The sequence below is a fragment of the Sapajus apella genome, unplaced genomic scaffold (assembly GCF_009761245.1).
Source record: "Sapajus apella isolate SASKATOON/1434 unplaced genomic scaffold, GSC_monkey_1.0 scaffold8, whole genome shotgun sequence".
NCBI lineage: Eukaryota > Metazoa > Chordata > Mammalia > Primates > Cebidae > Sapajus > Sapajus apella.
In genome coordinates this window covers 29,980,625-30,003,671 of record NW_022436948.1, presented here as the reverse complement: position 1 = coordinate 30,003,671, position 23,047 = coordinate 29,980,625, and the positions used below count along the sequence as shown (strand labels likewise).

Genomic DNA, 23,047 nt, shown 5'->3' with positions numbered 1-23,047 from the left:
CGTCTATGAGAAAAGAAAATCAAGAATATATTTCTTAATTTTTATGCAGAGATAAATTCCAGGGGGACTAAATGGAAAATTTGATTAACTTGAATCTAGCAGTTTGAAACTGTAAGATGGAAAACACATTTAACATTTTTAACAATGTTCCCCATTATTCAAATAACAAAGCTTTTTGACTAATATATACTGACATTTTAAATGTAACTTTGCTAAAAATGCATGAATATATGTGAGACGGTCCTAAATTTGGCCCTGAAACACCTTGCAAAATTTGAAGAAAACATAAAGCAAATTGGTATTGTACAATATTATTACAGGCTCTTTTTCTAACTGAAATCATGACACCTCTTCCTGCAACTTTTGATACAGGACAAAGGAAACATTTGTCTCAAAATTTCTCCAGTCATGGAAACACAAAAATGACCCAGCCTTGCCATTCACAATAGAAATGTATTCAAAATATAAAATCTATGATTTCTTTTTTTTTATTTTTGTAGTTGTTAACATAATCTCAAGCGTTTTCCTGGTCCAGGTAATACATATATGACAACAAATCTTCTATTAGTTTAAATAATCTAAATAATACTTAAACTAGAACAACAACAATGGATATTAATGTTTCCCTAAATTTGGGATTTCAGAAGGAGTTTTGATGTAGGCTGCCAAGATGCCTGGATATCACTAAACATTGACCAAGGGTTGAGAATGTCAAATTATGTAGTTAAAACAAAACAGCGAGGAATCTCGAGGCATAAAGTAAGAGCCAGATAGAGTGAAAGACATTGAGAACAAAAATGAAATGAAATGAATTAAGATTAGATGTAATGGGAGTGAAGGCAGGTTCGATGTAAAAAAAAAAAGAAGAAGAAGAAGCTTGTAATTAAAAGGCAATGTCAGAATAAAAACTGGTTGAATTTACATATACATGTTAATCCTTATTGCTGGAAGCAAGGTGCGCCTCATGTGATTTTTATGAATGTTAAATATCTTAAAATTGCCCTATTTAAATGATTTTGCTAATATCCCATACTATAAAAATATGCAACTGTTTGTATTTAGAAACAGAAAAGTTACAAAACTACAATGTGGCTTTAACCTTAGAAAACTTGCTTAATATTTACTTTGTTACTGAATTCTTGGTACATTACCACCCGTGGACTCAAAACACTTATTAAAAAATCTATATCTTAGTTATTCCATTTGAAGTGGTAGAAAAGCTTCAAAATGATAAATCCTGTTGAAGGCAACTATAAACAACATTTGATTCATATATACTAAACTTGTTATAAGTAACGAATGATTTAGATAGAGCACATTTAGCACTGTCTGGTGATGAACATTTATTATGGGAATACCACAGCAGATGAGGCTGTGGTAGATAGTAAACCATCAATCAGATGCGACCCCACAACAAATTGTACCTCATCAAGTGCTTTAATATGTCATGAAGCTTCCAAATAGACATCACTGGGCCATTTGTTAAGCCCAAACTACTTTTTCACTGACAAAGCAAAAGACATTTGGTATTTTCATTTATATGTAATATCACAACAAATCGATGAGATCTAGTAATCCAAAATAGAATTTATATGAGGATGGAGCATTGAAATTCAAACCTTAGTTTCTCGCACAAATTGCTCTTAATGATGATCTTTTATTTTTTGAGCAAATGTTATAAGAATGAGGCTTATGTTTAGATTCTAAAACTTAAAATGTCAGTGTAAAACACATTTCTGTTGAAGCAGAATGGGGGGAAAAGTCCTTACCACTTACGTTTCTGTTATAAAACTAAGTATTATGACATTCTCATATGACACTGTAAGAAGAGCAAAAATAAAAATAGCGTATTTGAAAGCTCTGATATGGCATGCATGATAATTGCACTATCAAAAAATGTTGTTTAGTGGTACAAAAAAGACTTATTTCCAAAAATATCACAATGTGGTCTAGGCTTCTGATATTAAAGAATACACTTTAATCCTTCTGCCACTTTGATTAGTTACGAGTTTAGTTTATCCCTTCAATTAATTGGATGTATCTCTCTCTCTCCTGCTAATCTGCATAACTTTGTTGTACTTTACATTATTTTTCAGACTGCAAGGTGCTTGAGTATTTAGAAAACCGACCTTATTTGGTTTCTACTTCATAGTGCCTCATGTATAATTCTTATGTGTTACATTATTTTATAATCACCTTTCAAATATGGCCTTTGAAAACCCACATAGATAGAGTAAAATGTTCACACAAATATTTAAGTACTATGTTTTTACACTCAAGTATTCAGACAAATGTTGTGGATGTATATATTACATATTTTGCATTATGAACAGAATTCCTGAAAACCAGCTTCTCTTTCTTGCTAAACCTTTGAAAATGCTCCTGAAGTTCAAAGAAGACTAAGTATCAAGACTTCTTTAAGAAATGCATCACTGCTCCCAGAAAAAGAAAATAAAAGGGCCTTTGAAGAGAATTCTAAAAGAATGGCTCCAAAGTGGGGGTTTCCTCTGACTTTAGAATAAACGTTTAACTTGGAGAAAAATGCTTTAAAATATGTGTTAAAAGTTCCTACTAATTTTTAGACCACAGTCTACCATGGATCTGATTCCTTGCGTGTTCTTGCTGAGCATGCCGAAACTCAAAACAGAATTATCCACTGACTCTAAACAGTTCCTGCACAAGGTCAGACAGTAGACAAGTGAAGATAACTAACTTACAACTACTTATTCCCCAGTAGAAGGGAAATAGCAAGCATAGTTTTTGCCATATAAGATTCTGAGGATGTGTGCCAGTAATCCCAGCACTTCGAGGGACCAGGGCAGGCAGATCACTTGAGGTCAGGAGTTGAAGACCAGCCTGGCCACCATGGGAAAACCCCATCTCTACTGAAAATACAAAAATTAGCCTGGCATGGTGGTGCACACCTGTAATCCCAGCTACTCAGGAGGCTGAGGCATGAAAATTGCTTGACGTGGGAGGTGGAGGCTGCAGTGAGCTAAGATCGGGCCACTGCACTCCAGTCTGGACAACAGAGCAAAACTTCATCTCCAAAAAAAAAGAAAAAGAAAAAGAAAAAGTCCCTGGCCCTGGGCTCCTTCATAATGGTATGATGGTTGAGTAGCACCACCTGACCTTGTCATGCTTCCCCATGGGTGTCTTAGGGTAGGTGAAACGGAGCTGTCACATCCATGATTCTGCTGTTTCCTGTGCTGTGAGTGTGCAGCCTGTTCACTGACTTGCTCTGATCCATTGAGTCTGTTGTCTGCTTTGGGGACCCTAGAATACTGACAAGCCAGTCTGCTTGTTTGAATTGTCATCTGTTTTGAAGTCTTTTTACCAGCTGTCATTCTTTACGAAGTTGGAGATAAATGATAACTAATAAAATATTTTATAAAAATAAAATATCATATGTTATATTAGAAAATTAATGGACAAATTTTGAGAGAAATACCTAGTTACCACAATTAATACTCTGGGAATATCTTCAAATTAGTTACTGATACATTCAGCAGGACTCTATTTTCATTTTAAATATAGATAGAATCTGAGAGTTGGATGGGAATACAATCTTTCATCATAATGAATATTGTGCTCTGCTCAAACGTCTAGTGACAATAAATATTAATGGTTCCAAGATAGAGATATCATTTTCAGATGATTTGTAGTCATTAAGGAACTATTTTGCACATTGATCTGAAATCTGGGATTTCTTAAAGCAACACTTAATTTAGTGAAGCTTTCTTTCTTTCCTTTCCAGTTTCTTTTTCTTTTTTTCTTTTGGAACACACATTTAAGCATCTAGGGCAAACTTTCCCTTTCTCGCCCATGCCTCAGACTCTCTCTTTTCCTATTTCCACAGGACTCTAAAGAAAGTGATCTTCCCCATTGTCCAAACTTAACAGTCACTTATTATTTTTCACATACGTCTAACACCCTATTCACCATTGTCTATGTGTTCTTTAATCCACTATTTCAAAAAGCATGACATCCAGACTGTTTCCTCACAAAATCTGCATATCATACAAATGTAGCCAAAGTGTGAATTTGCCTACTTTTTCTTAACATTCACATCATGTTGCCTGCTTAAATAAGGATTTTTTTAAATGTGAAATGATGCCAATGATATTTAAGCCATTCATAATTAATTTAAAGTGTTTATGCAGGCTAGATGTAATCATGTTAGGATCCAATGATCATCTTCTACTTCTAATATATGAAAGATTCTTATTAAATATTGGTTAATAGAATCAAGAATTTTTTAAGGAATTTTTACTTTTTATGATATTGAACTGTGACACTGCTGGCCAAAATTCTAGCTAACTTTTAATACTCTGTCATCAAATTTTAAAGCATTTCTTCACATATTTGAAATTATAATATAAATTTATTTTAAAATGTATACCAAATATTAAACTGGAAGGAAATTTGTAAAATATAAGCTATGCATAGCTAATGAACAAATATACAAGTGTACTACTAATTGAGGTATATTACTAATAAAATAAATTTAAATTAAAATCAGGATATACTAAGTTTTATATCAAAACAAGAAAATAAATAATTTTCTAAACTACTGAAACCACAATAGTCATTTAAACACAATTCAGGTTGGTATGTAAATTGATGGTTTTTTTGTGTGTGTGAAATGCTCCTTAGCATTATGAATAAAGAGTCTTAAAATGATTATATCTTTTAAGAAAATAATATAAGAAAATAATTCTTCTAGAAACTTTGCCAAGAAAATAATCAGATTTATAATCAAAGATATTCATAACATTTGACATAAAGCTGAGTAAAAGAAAATAAGATACAAAATTATGTAAGTAAGTTAATAATTCTGCATATAATTTTGTCATTAGATATATGTTATGAAATGTAATGTACATATATTTACTAGTATATATATGGTGCTTGTGTGCATATATATATATGCATACACGCCCATCCATTTATCTATCTATCTATCTATCTATCTTTTATCTATCTATAATCTTCATGTGAATATCAAGAAAATTACTGGACAAGGTTAAAGTGAACATTCTTAGAGTGTAGAACTAAAGTGACTATTCTTTTTTTTTTTTTTTTCACATTACTCCTTTATTATATTGCTCTGGAAAAAGGATTTAGTACAGTTATGCTTAAAGGAACACTGGACCCACCCACGTGGCAGAACCAAGCAACTAGAACATGATTCAGAAATCAGTGAGACATTTGGACAGGAACAAGAGGCATTTCACTGCCACAAAACAAGGTGGGGAGGGATTCAGAAACACACAGCAGGAAGCACTCCTGCCCCTCAGAGGTCAAGGAGCTGATCCCATACTGGTATGAGGAATGGTTTATATTCTGATGACCATATGTGGTACTATTTCAACCGCCACAAGAAACCCCAAAAGGGTTATTGTTTTGTTCTATTTATATATACTATACTTCCTTTTTTTATATACAGGTAAATGTTACACCTAAACTAAATTCAGGATTCATCCCAGTCTTTTAGAGCCATCTTCTCTGGGGTCAGGGAGGAAACAGTTGTTGCATTACCATTCAGGTTACATTCATCTGCCACTGGAATGACTAGAGCCCCCAGGCAGTGGCCTGATTGCCAACGAGCAGAGGACTGGCTCCTGGGAGTAGACGGGCTTTCCTGCTTCTCTTCATTGATCACAGCTTAGCATGTTCCTCCCTTCAAGTCTTTAGTAAACAAAGCACTTGCAAAAGCCCGTCACTACCTTTCAACTCTCTTGGATAAGGAGAGCCTTTCTACAGCTTGGACTGAAAACCTGTGACTATTCTTACACAGAGGAGTTATAGTCATTTTTATTCTCTTTAAAGTTTCCTCTTATTTCCGGTGTTTCCACATTGACCATGTGCCATTTTTTAAGTGAAAAATAAACTAATCTTAGCCTTAAGCTTCCTTAGGGTCTTACCTCTGCTAACATCCTATGATAGTCACTCAAACTGGAAAACAGCTATTTTCCAAGACCAAAAATCTCCAAAACAAGCAGAATAAAACATTTAGCATCATCAAAAATTCGTCCTCAAAATAATGTATTCATGCTTTTCAACATATTTTTTTCTTAGTTGCCTAGTTTTCCTGATATCATTTTTAAAGACACAGGGTTCATTTATCTAGTGAGCAATGTGTTTTCTAGAATACGGTCAGGCTCAGAATAATGGAATCTTGAGTAATTCTCTGATCAATGATAACATCAATCCACTTAACTTTTGTTATTATAGATATTCTAGCTTATGTCATTCATTTTTGTACAAGGAACAGGTATGTTTAATACCCAATGTGTTTTCAGGTGCTTTTGCTGTCAAAGTAGCTCACAGGAAATACATGACTATTAATAATATCAAAACATATTTTTTATTTGGCTTTTTATTCTTATTTTTTATACAGTCTCTATATCTCGAGTAGCATTAGTGAAAATTCAAGGGAGAAACTTATTCAACATTGCCTGCTTTGCTTTATAAACTGATTAAAATGCAAGCAAATACATACATAATCCAGGCTACAACCAACCCCTGTTTATAAGTATGGTCTGATACCTGACATTCCCAAACATTGGGAAGGTAATTTTTAAATTATTTAAAAAATGAAACTAAGGAAAGTATTGAGGAATAATGCTATAATCAGGCTTCCTTTCATCAATTTAGTTATGCTCTACTAACTTAATTATTTCCATATCTAGAAATGTACCCTATAGTAAATTTAGTTTAATCTACTTACAGTAATTGTGAACTTCTGCTGTCTCTTTTTTGCTTTGATATCATAAAAGTTGACATTCATAAAGAAGACTCCGAGCCATTGTGACATTTTAAAATATGAAAATATAGCAGAGAGTTTGCATTGTAGTGTTAACTTAAATGTTGCATTTAAAAATATTTTAAGTTAGGCTTTTATTTGAGATGGATCTGTTTTTGATATTCCTATTAGCAGTCAACTTTATCAGAAAATCACATTCTCCGATTATATTAGGTAACAGAAAAATTGCATTTGCTGAAGTGCTTTATTTTCCAAAGAAGTTTTTGACTTTTTTTTTTTAATTCCAGAATTATTGAGGAAAAAGGACTCCTGATTTCAACAAAATTTTATTTTACCCATTCAATCAAATATTTCCGTTTTCATGTACTTTTCAGAATTAATCGGACTCAACTGGATCTTAAACGTATTTTGAATCTACATTCAGCCCAAATTACTTAAAACTCTCTTGCTAAAATAATCAACCCATAGCAAACAGACTTTTAGGTAATTTACGAATTAAAGAAACTGCCAACTTGTCAAATGAGAGAAAAAATCCCAGTCCTGTTTTCTGTATTATCAACTTTCAAAACATATTCATTTACAGTGACCTTTAGAAACCACCCTAAATAAGTAGCTGTACAATTTTTTTTAACAACGAATTATATTGTTCACTTAAGGTACACACAATCAATCACATTAACTGAGTGCTGACCAGGAAAGAACACACAGCTTCAGTTCAAGAAGAGCATCATGTATTGGGTCTCAAAGCATTTGACTCATCCCTTGGGTTTTTGAAGCTAAAAAAGTGACTTTTTTTCTTTTTCAGTGTTTTACTTTTGACACGTCAAAGTGCTTCCATGAGTTCATCCTACAATTTCTTTAAATAGTGTTATGATAAGGAGAGGAAAGAAAACACAAGACAGTAACATTGAACAATTAATGTGGTATGGTTTGAGGCTTACTAGAATACCAGGCTTGTCAACTGTGATAATGACAGATAATTGTATTGAAGATATGTCACGATCCTCAGTAGAACTTCTACCATTTCTCAATGTTTATGTATTATTCAGACTAATAGTGACTCTGAAACAGAAAAAGCTTCTTATCTCTTAAAACTTTTATTGAGAGGAGTTCAAAACGCTCACGGTTAAGTGCTATTCTGTGTGTATTTAACGTAGAGTGAAAAGCTCTTTGGTATCCATTTTAGATTGACTGGCAACAAAACAGACAAGGAAGCATGTGCTGGAGTCATGAAGATACATACGAAAAATTAAAAGTTTAAAATTAATTTGAACTTATAATGTAATGCACCACGTGGAAATCTAAAAATCAATTTCCAAATGGAACAGCTTGAAACTTTTTCTTGCCATCTGGTTTTGGACCTGGCTCATTCAATTCCAAGTTTGCCCTTGTGAATACTCCAATTTTATATATGTGATCTGGAAACGATAATCTCCATGCTACCTAAGCCTATCTTGTTGGATTTCTTAAAATAGAGTGTTTGTTTTTTCTACACCATCAATATTCTCCAAATACCTCTTAATCATAGACTCATTTGTCTTTATTTTAAACCAGATGTGATATTAGTACTTAATTTATCGAGGTAATGAATACTGATAGCATTTTATTTGGCTAAAAATAAAAAATAATAATATGCATCTAACATTTTTACATCTTTAATGAGCCTAAAATACAGATTGATGAATTGGAATGAGGAGGAAAAAAAAATCCAGATTTGGCTATTTGAGTTGTAAAGTAAGAGAAAAGTAGTGCTTAATATAGAGACATAGGATTAAATAAGATTATACTTGGAAAGCATTTAACACAATGCTGGCACAGAAGAAATGCTCCATGAATCCCAGCAATTAGCCTTTAGGGGTGTGTGTGTGTGTGTCTGTCTGTGTGTGTGTGTGTGTGTGTGTGTGTGTGTGTGTGTGATACTAACAATAAGTAAAAGGTTTGAGTATGTTTTTTCTTGAAGAAAATATTTATTGAAAGACCACTGCTAATTACTTTACATATATGACCTTATTTGTTCCAGATGAACTAACACTGTGAGAATGTGAGAATCACAGAAGTCAGATAACTCGCCTCAGAGTATACTACTACTAAATGGCAGAGATGTTAGCATAAATTTAGTGTCTCTGTTACTTCTTGGCAATATTTTCAAATAAGTTTTTGAAATATTTCAAATATTTCAAATTTTGAGCTGCTACCCCATAAAGTAATTTTAATTGCCTTTAAATCTATCAGCAAGATACTTACAAGAAGATTGTTGTAATCAAAATAATAAGAATTTAAACTTTTAATAGGATATATAAGAACACATCTTCTTCTTGTACTTTGTGCTCATTTAGTTCTTAAGTGTCTGTTCAAATATAATTGAAAGTGAATGAAAGTCACAAGTAACCCTGACTTCCAGTAACTTTGTCTCTTCTTTTTAAAATAAATTGTTATAAGTTAAAATTTCTGCTTTGGAAAAATGTGCTATCACTTTCAAATTATTTAACTAGTGTACCCATCCACCTGCCTAGGATTCTTCAAACAGATGAATAAAATCATACTTTTATGTATACATAAGGCATTTAAAATTATAACAGTAAATCTTAAAGATCATCCAATAATTTAATTATGTTATGCATAACTCTTTTTAGAACACATATTTGAGGCTCCAAGTCACACATTTGTATCTCTATAAAATTCCGTAAAAATGATAACTGATAACATATAGCTAATAAGTAAAGCAAACAATATAATTTTTACACACTCACATAGTGAAATGCAGCAATTGTAAAAGATGAACTATTTGTATATAGGATATATTTATATACTAATTCAGTTAAATTTACACTATATAACGTCTGTGTGTATATATGCTGAAGAAGTATAAATCATTTCAAATAAACCACTTCAGAAGATGATTTACACAAAATATTTTATATTAGGGGAGTTAATATTTTCAGGAAAAGTTTTCAGCAACAGTGACTTCATAGATGAAACTCTTCACACTGAAAGAATAGGACCAGTCCTGCAACATGGACCTTTATTCTAGCACGTGATTCTGTGCGATTGCTTTTGTTTTTAAGATACCAAAAAATAAATCTTGCAAATGTGATGAGGCAGAAGTACTACAATGTGATGGGTAAGAAAGTTAGTCACCCAGGTAACCGGCACACAGCATTGTTCCCTAAACATTGCGGGCATCATACCATTTGTCCTACCAAGTCCTACGATGACCTTTTATTTTCAGTTCTATAAATCCTAGTTTTATCTTCCTGCTTCTTAAAGCTATATTTAACTGACTCTGTTGTTATTTTCTACTAATTCTCAAGAAACTGCCTATTGGAATGAGGGTGGTATACTTAACTGCCCCCTAAATGTCACAGCTCATCAGGGTTGGATGCCTGGCTGGTTGGATGTGATCTACCATATAACATTAATCAAGTCATTACTTTCATACAACCAAGGAGGTTGATACATAATAGCATATAGTTCTATACCTCTGATCACTTAAATTATGTTTCTCTTTTATGGCTGCATAGTATTCCATGGTGTATATGTGCCACATTTTCTTTATCCAGTATATCATTGATGGGCATTTGGGTTGGTCCAAGTCTTTGCTATTGTGAACACTGCCACAATAAACATACATGTGCATGTATCTTTATAATGGAATGATTTGTAATTCTTTGGGTATATACTCAGTAATGGGATTGCTGGGTAACATGGTATTTCTATTTCTAGATCCTTGAGGAATCACCACACGGTCTTCCACAATTGTTGAACTAATTTACACTCCTTTGCAGGGACATGGATAAAGCTGGAAACCATCATTCTCAGCAAACTGACACAAGAACAGAAAACCAAACACTGCATGCTCTCACTCATAAGTGGGTGTTGAAGAATGAGAACACATGGACACAGGGATTTGGGGGCTAGGGGAGTGATAGCATTAGGAGAAATACCTAATGTAGGTGATGAGGTGATGGATGCAGCAAACCACCATGGCACTTGTATACCTATGTAACAAACCTGCATATTCTGTACATGTAACCCAGAACTTAAAGTATAATAAAAAATAACAACTATGTTTCTCTTGAGAACATTCAATAAATATTTGTTGAATGAATGCATGTATATCTTTTAGATTTTCTACCAGCTATATAAGTACATGGCTATAGTAGATGAACTTAAAAATATTTTGTCAATAGTACAGTATATATATGTTGTTCCATCTTGAGTGTACAAATTACCTTCATAACATCTTTAGGGGCCTCCAGTGGAAATATGCAATCAGTAAAGATCTTCATCTAACAGTGCATGAAGTCCTACTCATTACACTTGGCAATCAACAACCTCAACCCTAAATCCCTGTATGTTTCTTCACACTGGTCCATGAAATCCCTAAATAGGAATGGGACATTATGTTAGATAAATGAAAATCTGTACTTGTTAGCCAGGAGCAATTCTTGGGCCTCTATGGATTATAGAAAGCACTTCTGTTACATTTCTGATTGCCTTATAATAAATTCTTTATTAGCTGCCAACTATTACATTAGAGATTTCACGATATGTCCCTGTCTCTGGAACATAATGTTGGACCTTGCCCAGCTTGATAACTACTTTTTTCATGACAGAGTTTTTGACATTGATATGAAATGGATTCTACAGAGCATATGTAGGGTCTGTCCTAATAGCTGATGTGGTGAACTCTTCATAAATTGACAGAAGGAATTAATTTCTATACCTCATACTGGCAACATATCAAGAGCTGTAAATCAACAATACTGAATGAATTCATTAGATCTTTTTTATATTTCTGAATAATAATATCAGGCAAATATTTCTTCTATATAAGAATATAGGTATATTAATTTAGCATTTTATAAAGAAATGAAACAAAATGCAGTCATTCAAATAAATATTATTGCTAAAGGTATACAAAGTTTTTATTGTTGTTTTTGTGTAATAGTGAATTGGATAATATCCTCTTTACTTCTGTAAAAGAATGTCATTGCAAAATGAAATCTGAAGCAAATATAATAGGCTTTATTTGATGTGTAGATTTTTTTAACAGCAAATTGGACTAGTTTCAAACTAAATTTGTTAGGTACAAAGTACAGCCTGCCTAAAAAGAAATGGGTTCACAACAGCTTTCCCTCTGTTTATCAAATACAGATGCTTTCCCCCTCTAATCCTGGGATATAGAGTATTTCCTCAACCATATCACCATGCCATACACCCGAATTCCTACATAGATTACTTGAATTTCTACGTTAATCTAAACTATAACCTATATTCAATAGGTAAAGATACTTGTAGATATCTCAAAAACAAGAATAGGAATAATTTTGTACTTTGAAAGCCATTTTCTCATTTAAAACAACACAAATGGTGAAAAAATAAAATAAACAAACAAACATAAAAATCAGCATGAATCATCCAGAAGTTAACAACTGATTTGAAGACCAGGTTCAATGCTAGAACTTACTCAATATTACCCTAAATTGAGTTCTTGGTTTGAAATCAACCATAGAATAACCTCAAAATATGATTTAGATATTTTTACTTTTTCCCCCACAATAGAAACAAGTGCATTTTAAGTTTAGATAATTTTGTTTTCAACATCACAATCATTTATCTCAGTTGAAGATACCAGCTAAGGAGAAAGGAATATTCCTTCCCCAAGAAATAAAAAAAGGCTTAAGAATTATAAAGTATAAGTTTGTAGGGGGTAGAATCCGGTAAATATGGTAGTTTTTCAAGTGTCTTCAACAGAGCAAGCTTTGAACACTTATTTAATAAACGGATTTCAAAAACCCAGCATGGAATAAGTCAAGAAATCCCTTTTGTGGGTGAAGTTGCATATCATTTTCAAGACATCAGTAAAAGACTTTGGAACTTTGATATTATTTTTGTAAGTCTGGGATTGTAATCCTTTGGTTTCATTTCTTAAAGTGTACCTTTGGACAAAGGTGATCCTCAGGACTGATAAGACTGAATGGCTGAAATATAACTTTTCAGGGGAGCATACGTCGGCCCTGAGGAATTCCCTGGTCTCTGAAAATGTAATAGTCTTTAGATGTAATATACTTATTTTCTTTCCTTTTTAGAAGTATTATCTCTTGTTTGGGTGACCTTGGTTTGTTAATGAAACTAAAATCCTTAACAGCTAAAATGGCCCCAGTCTTGATTGATCGAGGTCATTATCTGATTCACGTAATCTTCAGTTGACTTGGGGAAACAGGCCTTATTACCGACTCTCATCATTTTTAAATTTTTTTTTTGAAATTTTAATTCCTTTTCAATTAACGAAGGCTGTGAAAGTAACTAAACTTTCTTTTTTTCCCCGATTTTTTAACATTCAACTAACTTTGAAGGCTGAATTTGGAAACTAAAAAACATGAAATTGCTCTGGGAATAAGGCCTAATGTTAGCCATGATCCACCCTGAAGCAAAAATTTTATAGCTAAGTTGTAAACCCTTTGAAAATGTAGCGTATAATGGAAGCGCTGACACAGTCTTAACTACACATTCATGAACCCCAACACTAATATATCCAAGGCATTTTACTACCGTCAATTTATCTCACTTTTTAAAATTAAACATCCCTCCAAGCATCTTTATTTCCCTTTTAAGTTTTTAAAGAAATTTGTGTGTCTATGTTTGTAAATATGTGTATATATGTGTGTGTGTCATTTGGAAAGAGGAGGAGAGGGTGGGGGCTGATAGATACATACACACAAGAATTTGTACACTTACTTGATAAGGGTGGAATGCATTAATGTGATTTTCAATCCACACTTTTCCCAGTCATAATCTGATATTCTAAAGAATATACACTCCCCAACATCACTTTCTTCAAAGTGGAGCAGCAGCCTGCTACCTAGGCAGTTTCCCCAGTTTTGATAAAAGTGCTTATTTGATTTGCGAGTAAAATTCAAAGAGCTTTCTTATAATACCTACTTTAATATACCTACTTTTCTAATGTGAAGAATACCTCAAAACTCTTTCCAATTTTCCCTCTATTTGTCATTCCATTAAAAATTGTATTTTAGGTAAATATTACATGATGAAATCTCAGGGTATTTTAGTCACATGGGAAGAGGCATGCATTAATAACAAATAATTAAAATAAAAATTTGATGTTAAAATTTTTAAAAGTGAATTTGAATATGAATTCAACAAAAATGACAGTGGATAAAAAATACTCAGGACATAATTTCTACAACTAAGACAAATCTATTATTCTCTAGCAACCATTTTTTCCTTATCAAAATCTTTTATGTACGGAATTTCCCTGAATTTATTAAATGCTATTTTCAAAGTAACATGAAACAACATGAGTAACTTTCACAATAGATCTTAGCATAGTTGCTAATCATATTCTTCAATTACTATATCTAAAAAAAACTAATAATTTTTGAACATATAAAAAATACGCACTTCATATCTGGTTTTGGAATTATTCTTCAGTTGTAAGAAAGATAAGGTATTAAATCTATTTATTGCATACAGATGGAGATTAAATTATTTAAACAAATGAAACTCAGAAGTAATGATTATATACAGTACAAAGAGCACTCTGCATTTTGCATGAATATTCATCCAGTTCAGTTTCCAGATTCCCAATCTCACATTATAAATTACTTTTGAACAACAGTGTTGCTTTTTTTCTACCGCGCTACTTCCTACATGAGTCTGACAGAGTTTTCCAAATTTCTTGACTACTATAAAATACCTTCATATTTTTCTACAACTAAAACTGACATTTAAATGATACAGTAAAAGTCTTTGATGATAATGATTTTCCAGCATTACAAAGGCGAGATTCATCACAGTGGCTAAAAGTAAGAAATGTGAAACTAACACTTAAAGTCAGAATATTGTACTACCAGTCTATTTTTCCATGTACTTTGTCCATTCATCAGATATTTATTGAGCATCTATTAAGTATAAGACTGCATGTTAACAAAGATTAATTTTTGTCAAAGATGAAATTTCTCTTGAAATAACTTACAAAGTGGCAAACAAGACACAGACACATAACAATTAAGCACTATAAAAAGTGACATATGTCTTCTTAACTGTGTAAAGTGTCATAGTCCTTTGAAAGATGAAATACAATTTTAAGTGTGGACATCAGAAGTTAGAACTTGTATAGTGGTTAAGGGTCATTTCAAGAAAAACATAAAGTAGTCTTATGTTTCCCCAAATCAGAAAGTCTTAAGTTATTTTATTGTTTATGAAAGAGTAAGTAATCATGCTCAAATTTGATTAATATTGATTTCTTACCCAATAGCAAGGAATGTGAGACACTGGATTGTATGAGGTAGTAAAATTTGTATTAGTTCATATAACTAGGGGGAAACATCAGAAGCAATATAATAATGGGCTTGTATGTAGGAAGCATCATCAAATATTTAATTTTTTCATAACTTTTAAGGTTAAAAAAAAAACTTCTACAAGCTCCAACAAATTCTCAAACTATTGTCAATAGATTACATGGGACTGTGCAGAAAACACATTAAAATTAAAATTGCCATTCTAAATATTCCTAGGTCAGTGCTTCAATGAACCAGGAATTAAAATGTTGCAATACTATAGTATGTTCTCCTAATACAATTTAATTCTTCCTAAAGAGGGCGAAGATAACTTCCAGAGAGGCTTTCTTTGCTTTGCAAAGATAGACATTAGATAACTGGCTGCTATAATTTATTACAGAAAGCAAGTATGGGTGTTGTGTGAAACAATTTTCTGAATTATTAAAAGTTTTGTTGACTTCACAGTTTGTTGTCAGTAGTTTAACTCTTATGTCATAACTGAGACAACTAAATAGACTCAACAGACTCTTCCAGGAGATTTAAATGGAGTCAAGGTCAAGTGCTGGAATGGGTAGGACAATGACGACAATGTCTATTCCCTTCTCTTTGTTTGATCAGTGGCTGCTCTGATTAGTCAGTTTGTGTTGAACAAAGGGGTCAACATTTTGACTATTACCTTTCATGCCAGCCTTACTCACTTATATCTTTCAGTGCTATTTTTCTAGTTATACCTATTTACCTCCCATTTGCACCTTTAATAGTAGCTATAAATATTAAAACTTGGCCTAAATTCTAATTTCCAGTAGCAGAAATAGATGTGATTGACCCTTGAACAACACAGGGGTCAGAGATACTGACATCTGTGCAAGTCAAAAACTGCATGTAACTTTTGTCTTCCCTAAAACTTAACCACCAATAACCTACTGTTGACTGGAAGCATTATCAATAATATAAACTCTTGATAAACGTGTTTTATATATTATATGTATTATATACTGTATTCGTAAAATAAAGTGAGATAGGGAAAAGAAAATGCTATTAAGGAAATTATAAGGAAGAGAAAATATATCTACTATTCCTTAAGTGAAAGTGGAGCATCATAAATTCTTCATCTTCATGTCTTCATATTAAGTAGGTTAAGGAAGAAGAGGAGAAGTCAGCCTTGCTGTCTCAGGGGTGGCAGACACAGAAGAATGTCTCCCCCCATTCCCACCTCATATGCAGAACACAGAAGGAAGTTCACATATAAGTGAATCTGCACAGTTCAAACCTGTGTTATTTAAGGATCAACTCTACAATACATATATATTATAGATATGTATGTATATGTATTATAGATATGTATGTATATATATTATAGACATATAGATATACATGTATATTGTACATATATAGTTATGTATATCTATTATATATGCGTATGTATATTATATATTTATATATAATTTCTTGATTGTTACATATATTGACCATCTGTATGGTAAACTTTTCTGTAGAGTTATGCTTATGTGAATGGAGCTGTTTACATCTTTTAGACTTTTTTTCATGGTGAGGGTAATTGAATATCAAATAATTGGCTTCTGTAATCCTAATGAAGATAATGTCAGCAATGTAGTTAAGATTTCTGGTTAGTTTATCATAAATGCAAACTCTTATGTGTTCTTACGTCATGCTCTAAATTAATCAGATGGGACACCTGTCTTCCCTTCAGGAGTTTATATATTGTGATTAAATAGAAAAGCATATGCCTGAGGGAAAACTTGCTGGCCTACTAACCTATATTTGGGAGTCATGTTCATTGATGAGCTTAAAAATCCCTTGGTAGCCAACAATTATCTGCATTTTTCCCAAATGTTCTGACAAGTCAGTTTCCCATCATCTGTTTGGTGCTGCCTGGTTATATGCTGCTCATATCACCCCTCACAGGCCACAAGTATACAGTGGTCTATGAAGCTGCCACTCCTCAACCCTGCCCCAATAGCCCTTTCTCTCTGAATGGTGGTTCCTGTGAATACTACAAAAATGGAAATTGTCAGCATGGGCAGGTTGCCATATGGAGGTTGACAGCTGCTCAGTCAGATTAAGACAAATGCACACAGGCAATGTGAGCACACACATAAAAATAATAATAATTCAGTAGAAAACTTTGTTGTTTTGCTATTGGCATTTTTTCCAGGATTTTTAGAAATAGAGTATCTATTTTAAAGATTGTTTTGTCAGCAGATAAGCTTGAGCTGGTATTGATATGAAGCAAACCAAAAAAGAGTAAAGTAACCTTTAAAATGCTATATTTCCAATTTCGATCCTCTTTGCCTCTGGCCACAGTGTTTAATTTAAAATGACTCATTCTCCCCCCATTCCCACCTCATATGTAGAACACTTCTGCTAGGTATCTTTCAAAATAATAAATGAAGACCCTTACTTTGTGAAAAGGGAAATACTGCTGAACAAATTGTAAAAATGTGTTTTAAAAGACTGCATAACATGCCAAGAAAAAAAAGAACAGAATTTTACAACCCACTGAAAGATAACACACCACTATCAATAGCCAAGCTCATGAATAAATAAATATTTACAACATATACATATGCATATCAACGCGGGACTACATCACAGAAACTCAGAATCTGTGAAAAATATTTATGCAATGAATATACGGTACAAACAGAGGTACTAAAAAGGAAATTATTTTAAAGCAAAGCCAATACATTTCAAGTTTTTCAGTAACTTGACTGACCTTTCCAAAATACCCAAAACTCTTTTAACAATATGAAACACGTTGCTGTGATTGCCTATTCCTGAACTTAACTGAGTCATATCATCATCATACAGCAGAGCTAGCAAATTTCTAGCTGAGCTAGTTAGAGTACATTGGAAAAAGTGGTCATATGTTCAAAGACGAAACATTTCAGACTTGCTTTACAAATGAAATCCAGTGCATCTGTATTCAAAGCTGTGTGGAATGAATAAATGCTTAGGAACACACACAAGCATTTTAAATCAACCTTTCTGAATAGGTTAACAACTTCGCTGAAATCTTACAGCTGTCGTTCTCACCAGGTAGCTGGAGCTCCAAATTCTATTGCTTAAGTTTAACACAGGAAATTAAACTTTGACATGCTATAGGCACTGACCATACACAAGAAATACAAGTTAACACTCCTGACATCAATAACACCATACATCTCTAGATCCTAAGCCACCAAAGGCCAGCATGCAGGTTAACATAAATAACAGCTTGCAGTTTGCAAGGAAAAAAAAAATTGATAACACTAGGAAATACAGTAATGTGGTGATAAAATTTACAAGGCCTGAAGATAATTTGCAGCACACTCCTCTGGGTGGATCTGTACCAATCATCTAAGCTAAGTGCCTGATGGAACTTTTCCCTCAAAGGTACAGTAGGTAGACAATTTGTAATATCTTGAATGCAACCAAAAGAGAAGCAGAGAGACCAAACCATTGGGGCTTGGGTATTTAGAAAATCCTGCTGAGATTTTGAGATAAATTTTTAAAATTTCTTGTTCATAATGTTCATGCTTCTCTTGAACCTCAGATGATAAACACGGACAGGAAAGAAATGGTAGGGAAGACTCAGAAAACATTTTTTAGAGCTAAGATAAAAACAGGTAAAAGAATGCTTCTGAAAAGCAAAATTCTCAGATATATCTCCCATCAAGATTTTTCCCCAAACATACAAACAGTGTCCAGAAAGTCTCTCGCGGGATATGTCTGCAGCATCATTTTGGCTCACAGCATTCACAGAACACATACCTTGATAACTTGTGTTGATATAAACATACGGCATTCAGGGGAAGCAGAATCAACTGAACTTTACGGAAAGGTTCATTCAAAGTCCCAAAAATTCTCTCCCATCTCATTATAATTTTTCAACAGCAGAAGAAAATGGATTATAACACTTCAAACAAAGTACTGAAAAGCTTTTTCTCATTCAGCAGATTTTTCCAATAAAGTTAATGCAATTTATCTTTATTAACACTTCAACACTGATAGAGTCAGCCAGAAAATTAGTGTTGGTGGCAATGCATTTCACAACATGCCCTTCCTCAGACATCCCTCTGATCATTTCACAAAATCTGCCAACAATTCAGGGATCTAATATATTCACAACCCATTTCTTTTTAAAATAATGCAGCTTCTGAAGGAGAACACATATATTCTTGCACTAGAGCAGCATGAATCTGGTCTTATAGTCTCCCTGCTTGAAATGATCACTGTAATGCTTAGAAGCCAAGAAAACCAAACATTGCAAACATATATTGATATCAAAAAGACAGAAAACTCTTCTTTCTAGCTAAGTGCAACACAGATCCCCGTTCCTGAAAGAAAAACCTGATTTCAATCAGAAGCAATTGCTTCACCCTGAGCTGTCCTTAAGTTAGCATTCACTGGCCTTGATAACTCCATATAGATCTTAACAGAAAACTTTCATCACTTACCCCCCTTCCAAGGTTTTCCTTTCCAGGGGGTCCGGGTCAGCTTGCTCAGGGTTGGTCCAGAGAGGAAGAGCATCAAAACGAAGAGAAGTTCAAGCCTAGTAATTTTCTCCACTTTCTCTGATGATAACATTTCCACAAGTTAATTTCACAAAATTTCTCACATCCTCTTCCCTCCTGGTTATGAAAATAGCATTAATGACTGAAAAACCTGAGGTAGGTGTTGTTTTGCCATCTTTAGCAGCTGAAGTAGCAGCTTCCTGATGTAGCCCTGAGCCAAGCTACATTTCTCACGGATCCGGCTCCTTCTCAGTACGCAGTCAGCCCTGCTTCTACTCCAGAAGCTATAAAATAATTTCTGTTCTCCACTTTGCTTTCAGGGGGAATATATTCCTCAGCGTTCTGGGTGAGCTTGATTGAAAATGATAAAAACAGTAATGTCTGTGTCCAGCAGAAGAGAGAAAAGACGTCAGGATTATGTGAAAAAGATGAGAAGCAGTTGTACTGACAGCTTTCAGGCTGCCTGTGTGATCCTAATAGCCGTGCAACCAACCAAATTGCTCTTTTAAGAGTAATAAGGCTTCATTGAAATCCGGTGTCATTGCTACTTGGGTGGGTAGTGCTGGGCTTGAAAACCACCCAGGAACTGCCACAGATAACGACTGCTTCAGTTCAGCTTCAGAATATTAAGGGCTGAGCAAAATATAGTATGCACAGAAGGTAGTTAATCTATTGTGTGGCTAGACGAGGATTCAGGCAATGTAGTACAGAAAGACTCAGAGAAAGACTCAGAACTTGAAATACATTTTATTTTTCCTTTACTTCACCTCATGACATTCAAAGGGGATTGCATCTGCACTAATGATTCATAAATGGGTCTGAAATATTTATTAGATGAACAATAATAAGTATATAATTTTTCTCCCCAGCAATAAAACAGGAAGAGCAAGTTCTCAATATGTAGTTGCAGCTCTCCTCTGTATTAAATGAAGTCAGTTCATTTTGGCATTCCTGTGTCACCGTAATGAACCCACCCTGAATGTCAAAAGCAAACTTTTGGAAATACCAACATAGACTGCCAAGGCTTTCTTGAATGTGTTAATTCAAGAAAGCACATTTTTATTTGTTTGTGTACATCACCATGGAAATATAAAAAGCTCCCCAAGTCTTTCTGTCTTTTGCAACTATATTTATGCAGACATTGCTAGTCACAAGGTGTGGTTATAATTAACACATGACTGTGCCCCTGGATGAAGATGACATGGGTGAAGGCATACATGTAAAATAACATAATTTGATTTTGTCTGGCATGATAGCTCACACCTGTAATCCTAGCACTTTGGGAGGCCAAGGTGGGAGGGTAACTTGAACCCAGGAGTTTCATACCAGACTGGGTAACACAGTGGGACCCCCGCCCCAACCTCTACAAAAAAGGAAAAATTAGCCTGGTATGGTGGTACATGCCTGTATTCCCAGCTACTCAGGAGGCTGAGGCAAGAGGATCACTTAAGTCTGGGAGGTTGAGGCTGCAGTGAGTCATGATCGTGCCACTTGCACTGTAGCCTAGGTGACAGAGCAAGACAGCGTCTCAATAACAATAATAATAATAATAATAATAGAATTTTTACCACCTGAAGTGAATTGTCATCATCAAAACATCCTGGCTACTATTTTAAATCTGTCTGCATGTTAATATTATACATATGGTCGCTTATTTCCTTAACCAGGGAGCTATAATACATGAATTATGCACTTGTGTTTTAAAGTAATCAATTTCTATATTATGATAACCACCAGTTTTATGATGTTATCAATTTCAAAAGGGAATACATTGCCCCTTTCAAATCATATTCTTGGAATAGCTACCTTTAGAAGAGTAAGTTACCTTGTTTAGATAAGCCATGTATTAAATTTGAAAATACGGTTATTACAATTGGCTTTTATATAAAGGAAACAATGTTTGTCAAAAAAAATTAATGGAACATACAAAATAAACTCTAAGATTGTGCCTTAGTTTAGAAACAATGATCACCCTGTATTCACTTTTAATTTAAATACTTCTGTGTGAGGAAAGAAAAACGTATGCCCATTTTATAAATAGTGAACTTAAAATTCCATGTCTTTGCATACTTAAAAATGGGAAGCTTATATTTAACTCAGAATTTGCTTTTCTTTTTCTAGTCACTATCCTCTTTACCTGCCCACTTCCTCTCTCTTCAAATGCAAGTAAACAGAAGTTGGTGGAATAAACTGACCAACTCCCTCACCACCACCTTCTGAGGAAGACTCTACAACCAAACTCATTAACCATCCACTGGCTTCATTCCTCTTCAAAGAAAAAGAACAACCTTTCATGAAAAAAGTGTCTTGGGCCTCTGGTAGAATAGAAAAATGTCAAGTAGGTTTGAATATAATAAAAGGGTATGAGTAGAAACATTGAATTTTTCTGAAGGGTCCAGCCCGAATAAGGTTACTAGGAAAAGCATTCTTTTCTGAGTATGAGGTTAAGTTGGCCAGATTCACTCAAAAAATATTTCATGTTTTCCAGCTTTATCCGTGTCCCTGCATTTTCAGCAAACTAACAAGAACAGAAAACCAAACACTGCATGTTCTCACTCATAAGTGGGAGTTTAACAATGAGAACAAACGGACACAGGGAGGGGAACATCACACACCAGGGCCAGTCGGGGAGGTCAGGGGGTTGAGAGGAGAGATAGCATTAGGAGAAATATCTAATGTAGATGAAGGGTTGATGGGTACAGCAAACCACCATGGCAGATGTATACCTGTGTAACAAACCTGCATGTTCTGCACGTGTATCCCAGAACTTAGAAGTACAATAAAAAAATAAGTAAATAAAATAAAATACAAAAAAAAAAAACCTAAAAAAAATTTCATGTTTAGATTTCCAAGATTTCTTTCCTTTTCAGTAATCTCTGGTAGACACCCGGCCATAGCTCTCTCTGATGGGGAAATTGAAATGGAATTGGAAGAGCCAAATCACTGTTGTTTATACAGGGAGCGTCACTCTCTTCCAGAATTCATCTGGCAGAAGCTTGATGTTCTGCTGGAGCTTTCTGCACACCATAAGAGACGAGAGAAAACCTCTTCATATGGAACTAGGTGGGGGTAGCCAACAGAATACATAAGGGTAAAATTTGAGGGAAAAGTGAAAGATTAAGTGGAGAGGCAGTCCAATGAGACATGCATCTGTGTAAGTATGAGTTTAGACATGCCTTTCCATCTATGTTAATATTAATAACAAATTAGCTAACTTATTAGAATTTCTAAGTACTTTTCATTCATCAACTCATTTAATCCTCACCAAAACACAATGAAGTAGGGATAATTCTTACCTGCATTTAGTACAGTATAAACTGAGGCACAGAGAGTTTAAGTCACTTATCCAAGGTCATAGTGCTGTGTTTTGAATTCAAACCTCTCAGTTCTGAGCCTTTGCTAATCCCTATGCTAAAGCCTGGGTGACTTTACAGACACTCACAATACAACACAATAAA

The 23,047-nt window shown here is 33.9% G+C and overlaps 1 protein-coding gene across 11 annotated transcripts in view; it reads right to left on the bottom strand.

The window, feature by feature from the left end:
* ROBO2 (roundabout guidance receptor 2) overlaps positions 1–20,979 on the bottom strand; it is a 1,318,500-nt gene extending 1,297,521 nt beyond the window's left edge. For 8 of the 11 annotated variants that reach the window (XM_032276618.1, XM_032276619.1, XM_032276626.1 and 5 more), the window contains exon 1: positions 19,533–20,979. In XM_032276618.1, coding sequence (XP_032132509.1) covers positions 19,533–19,662 — 130 coding nt within the window. In that variant the 5' untranslated portion in view covers positions 19,663–20,979. The remainder of the gene's footprint in view (positions 1–19,532) is intronic. The other 3 variants (XM_032276628.1, XM_032276630.1, XM_032276632.1) reach the window with 1 other exon arrangement.
* Between the last annotated feature and the right edge of the window lie 2,068 nt (positions 20,980–23,047).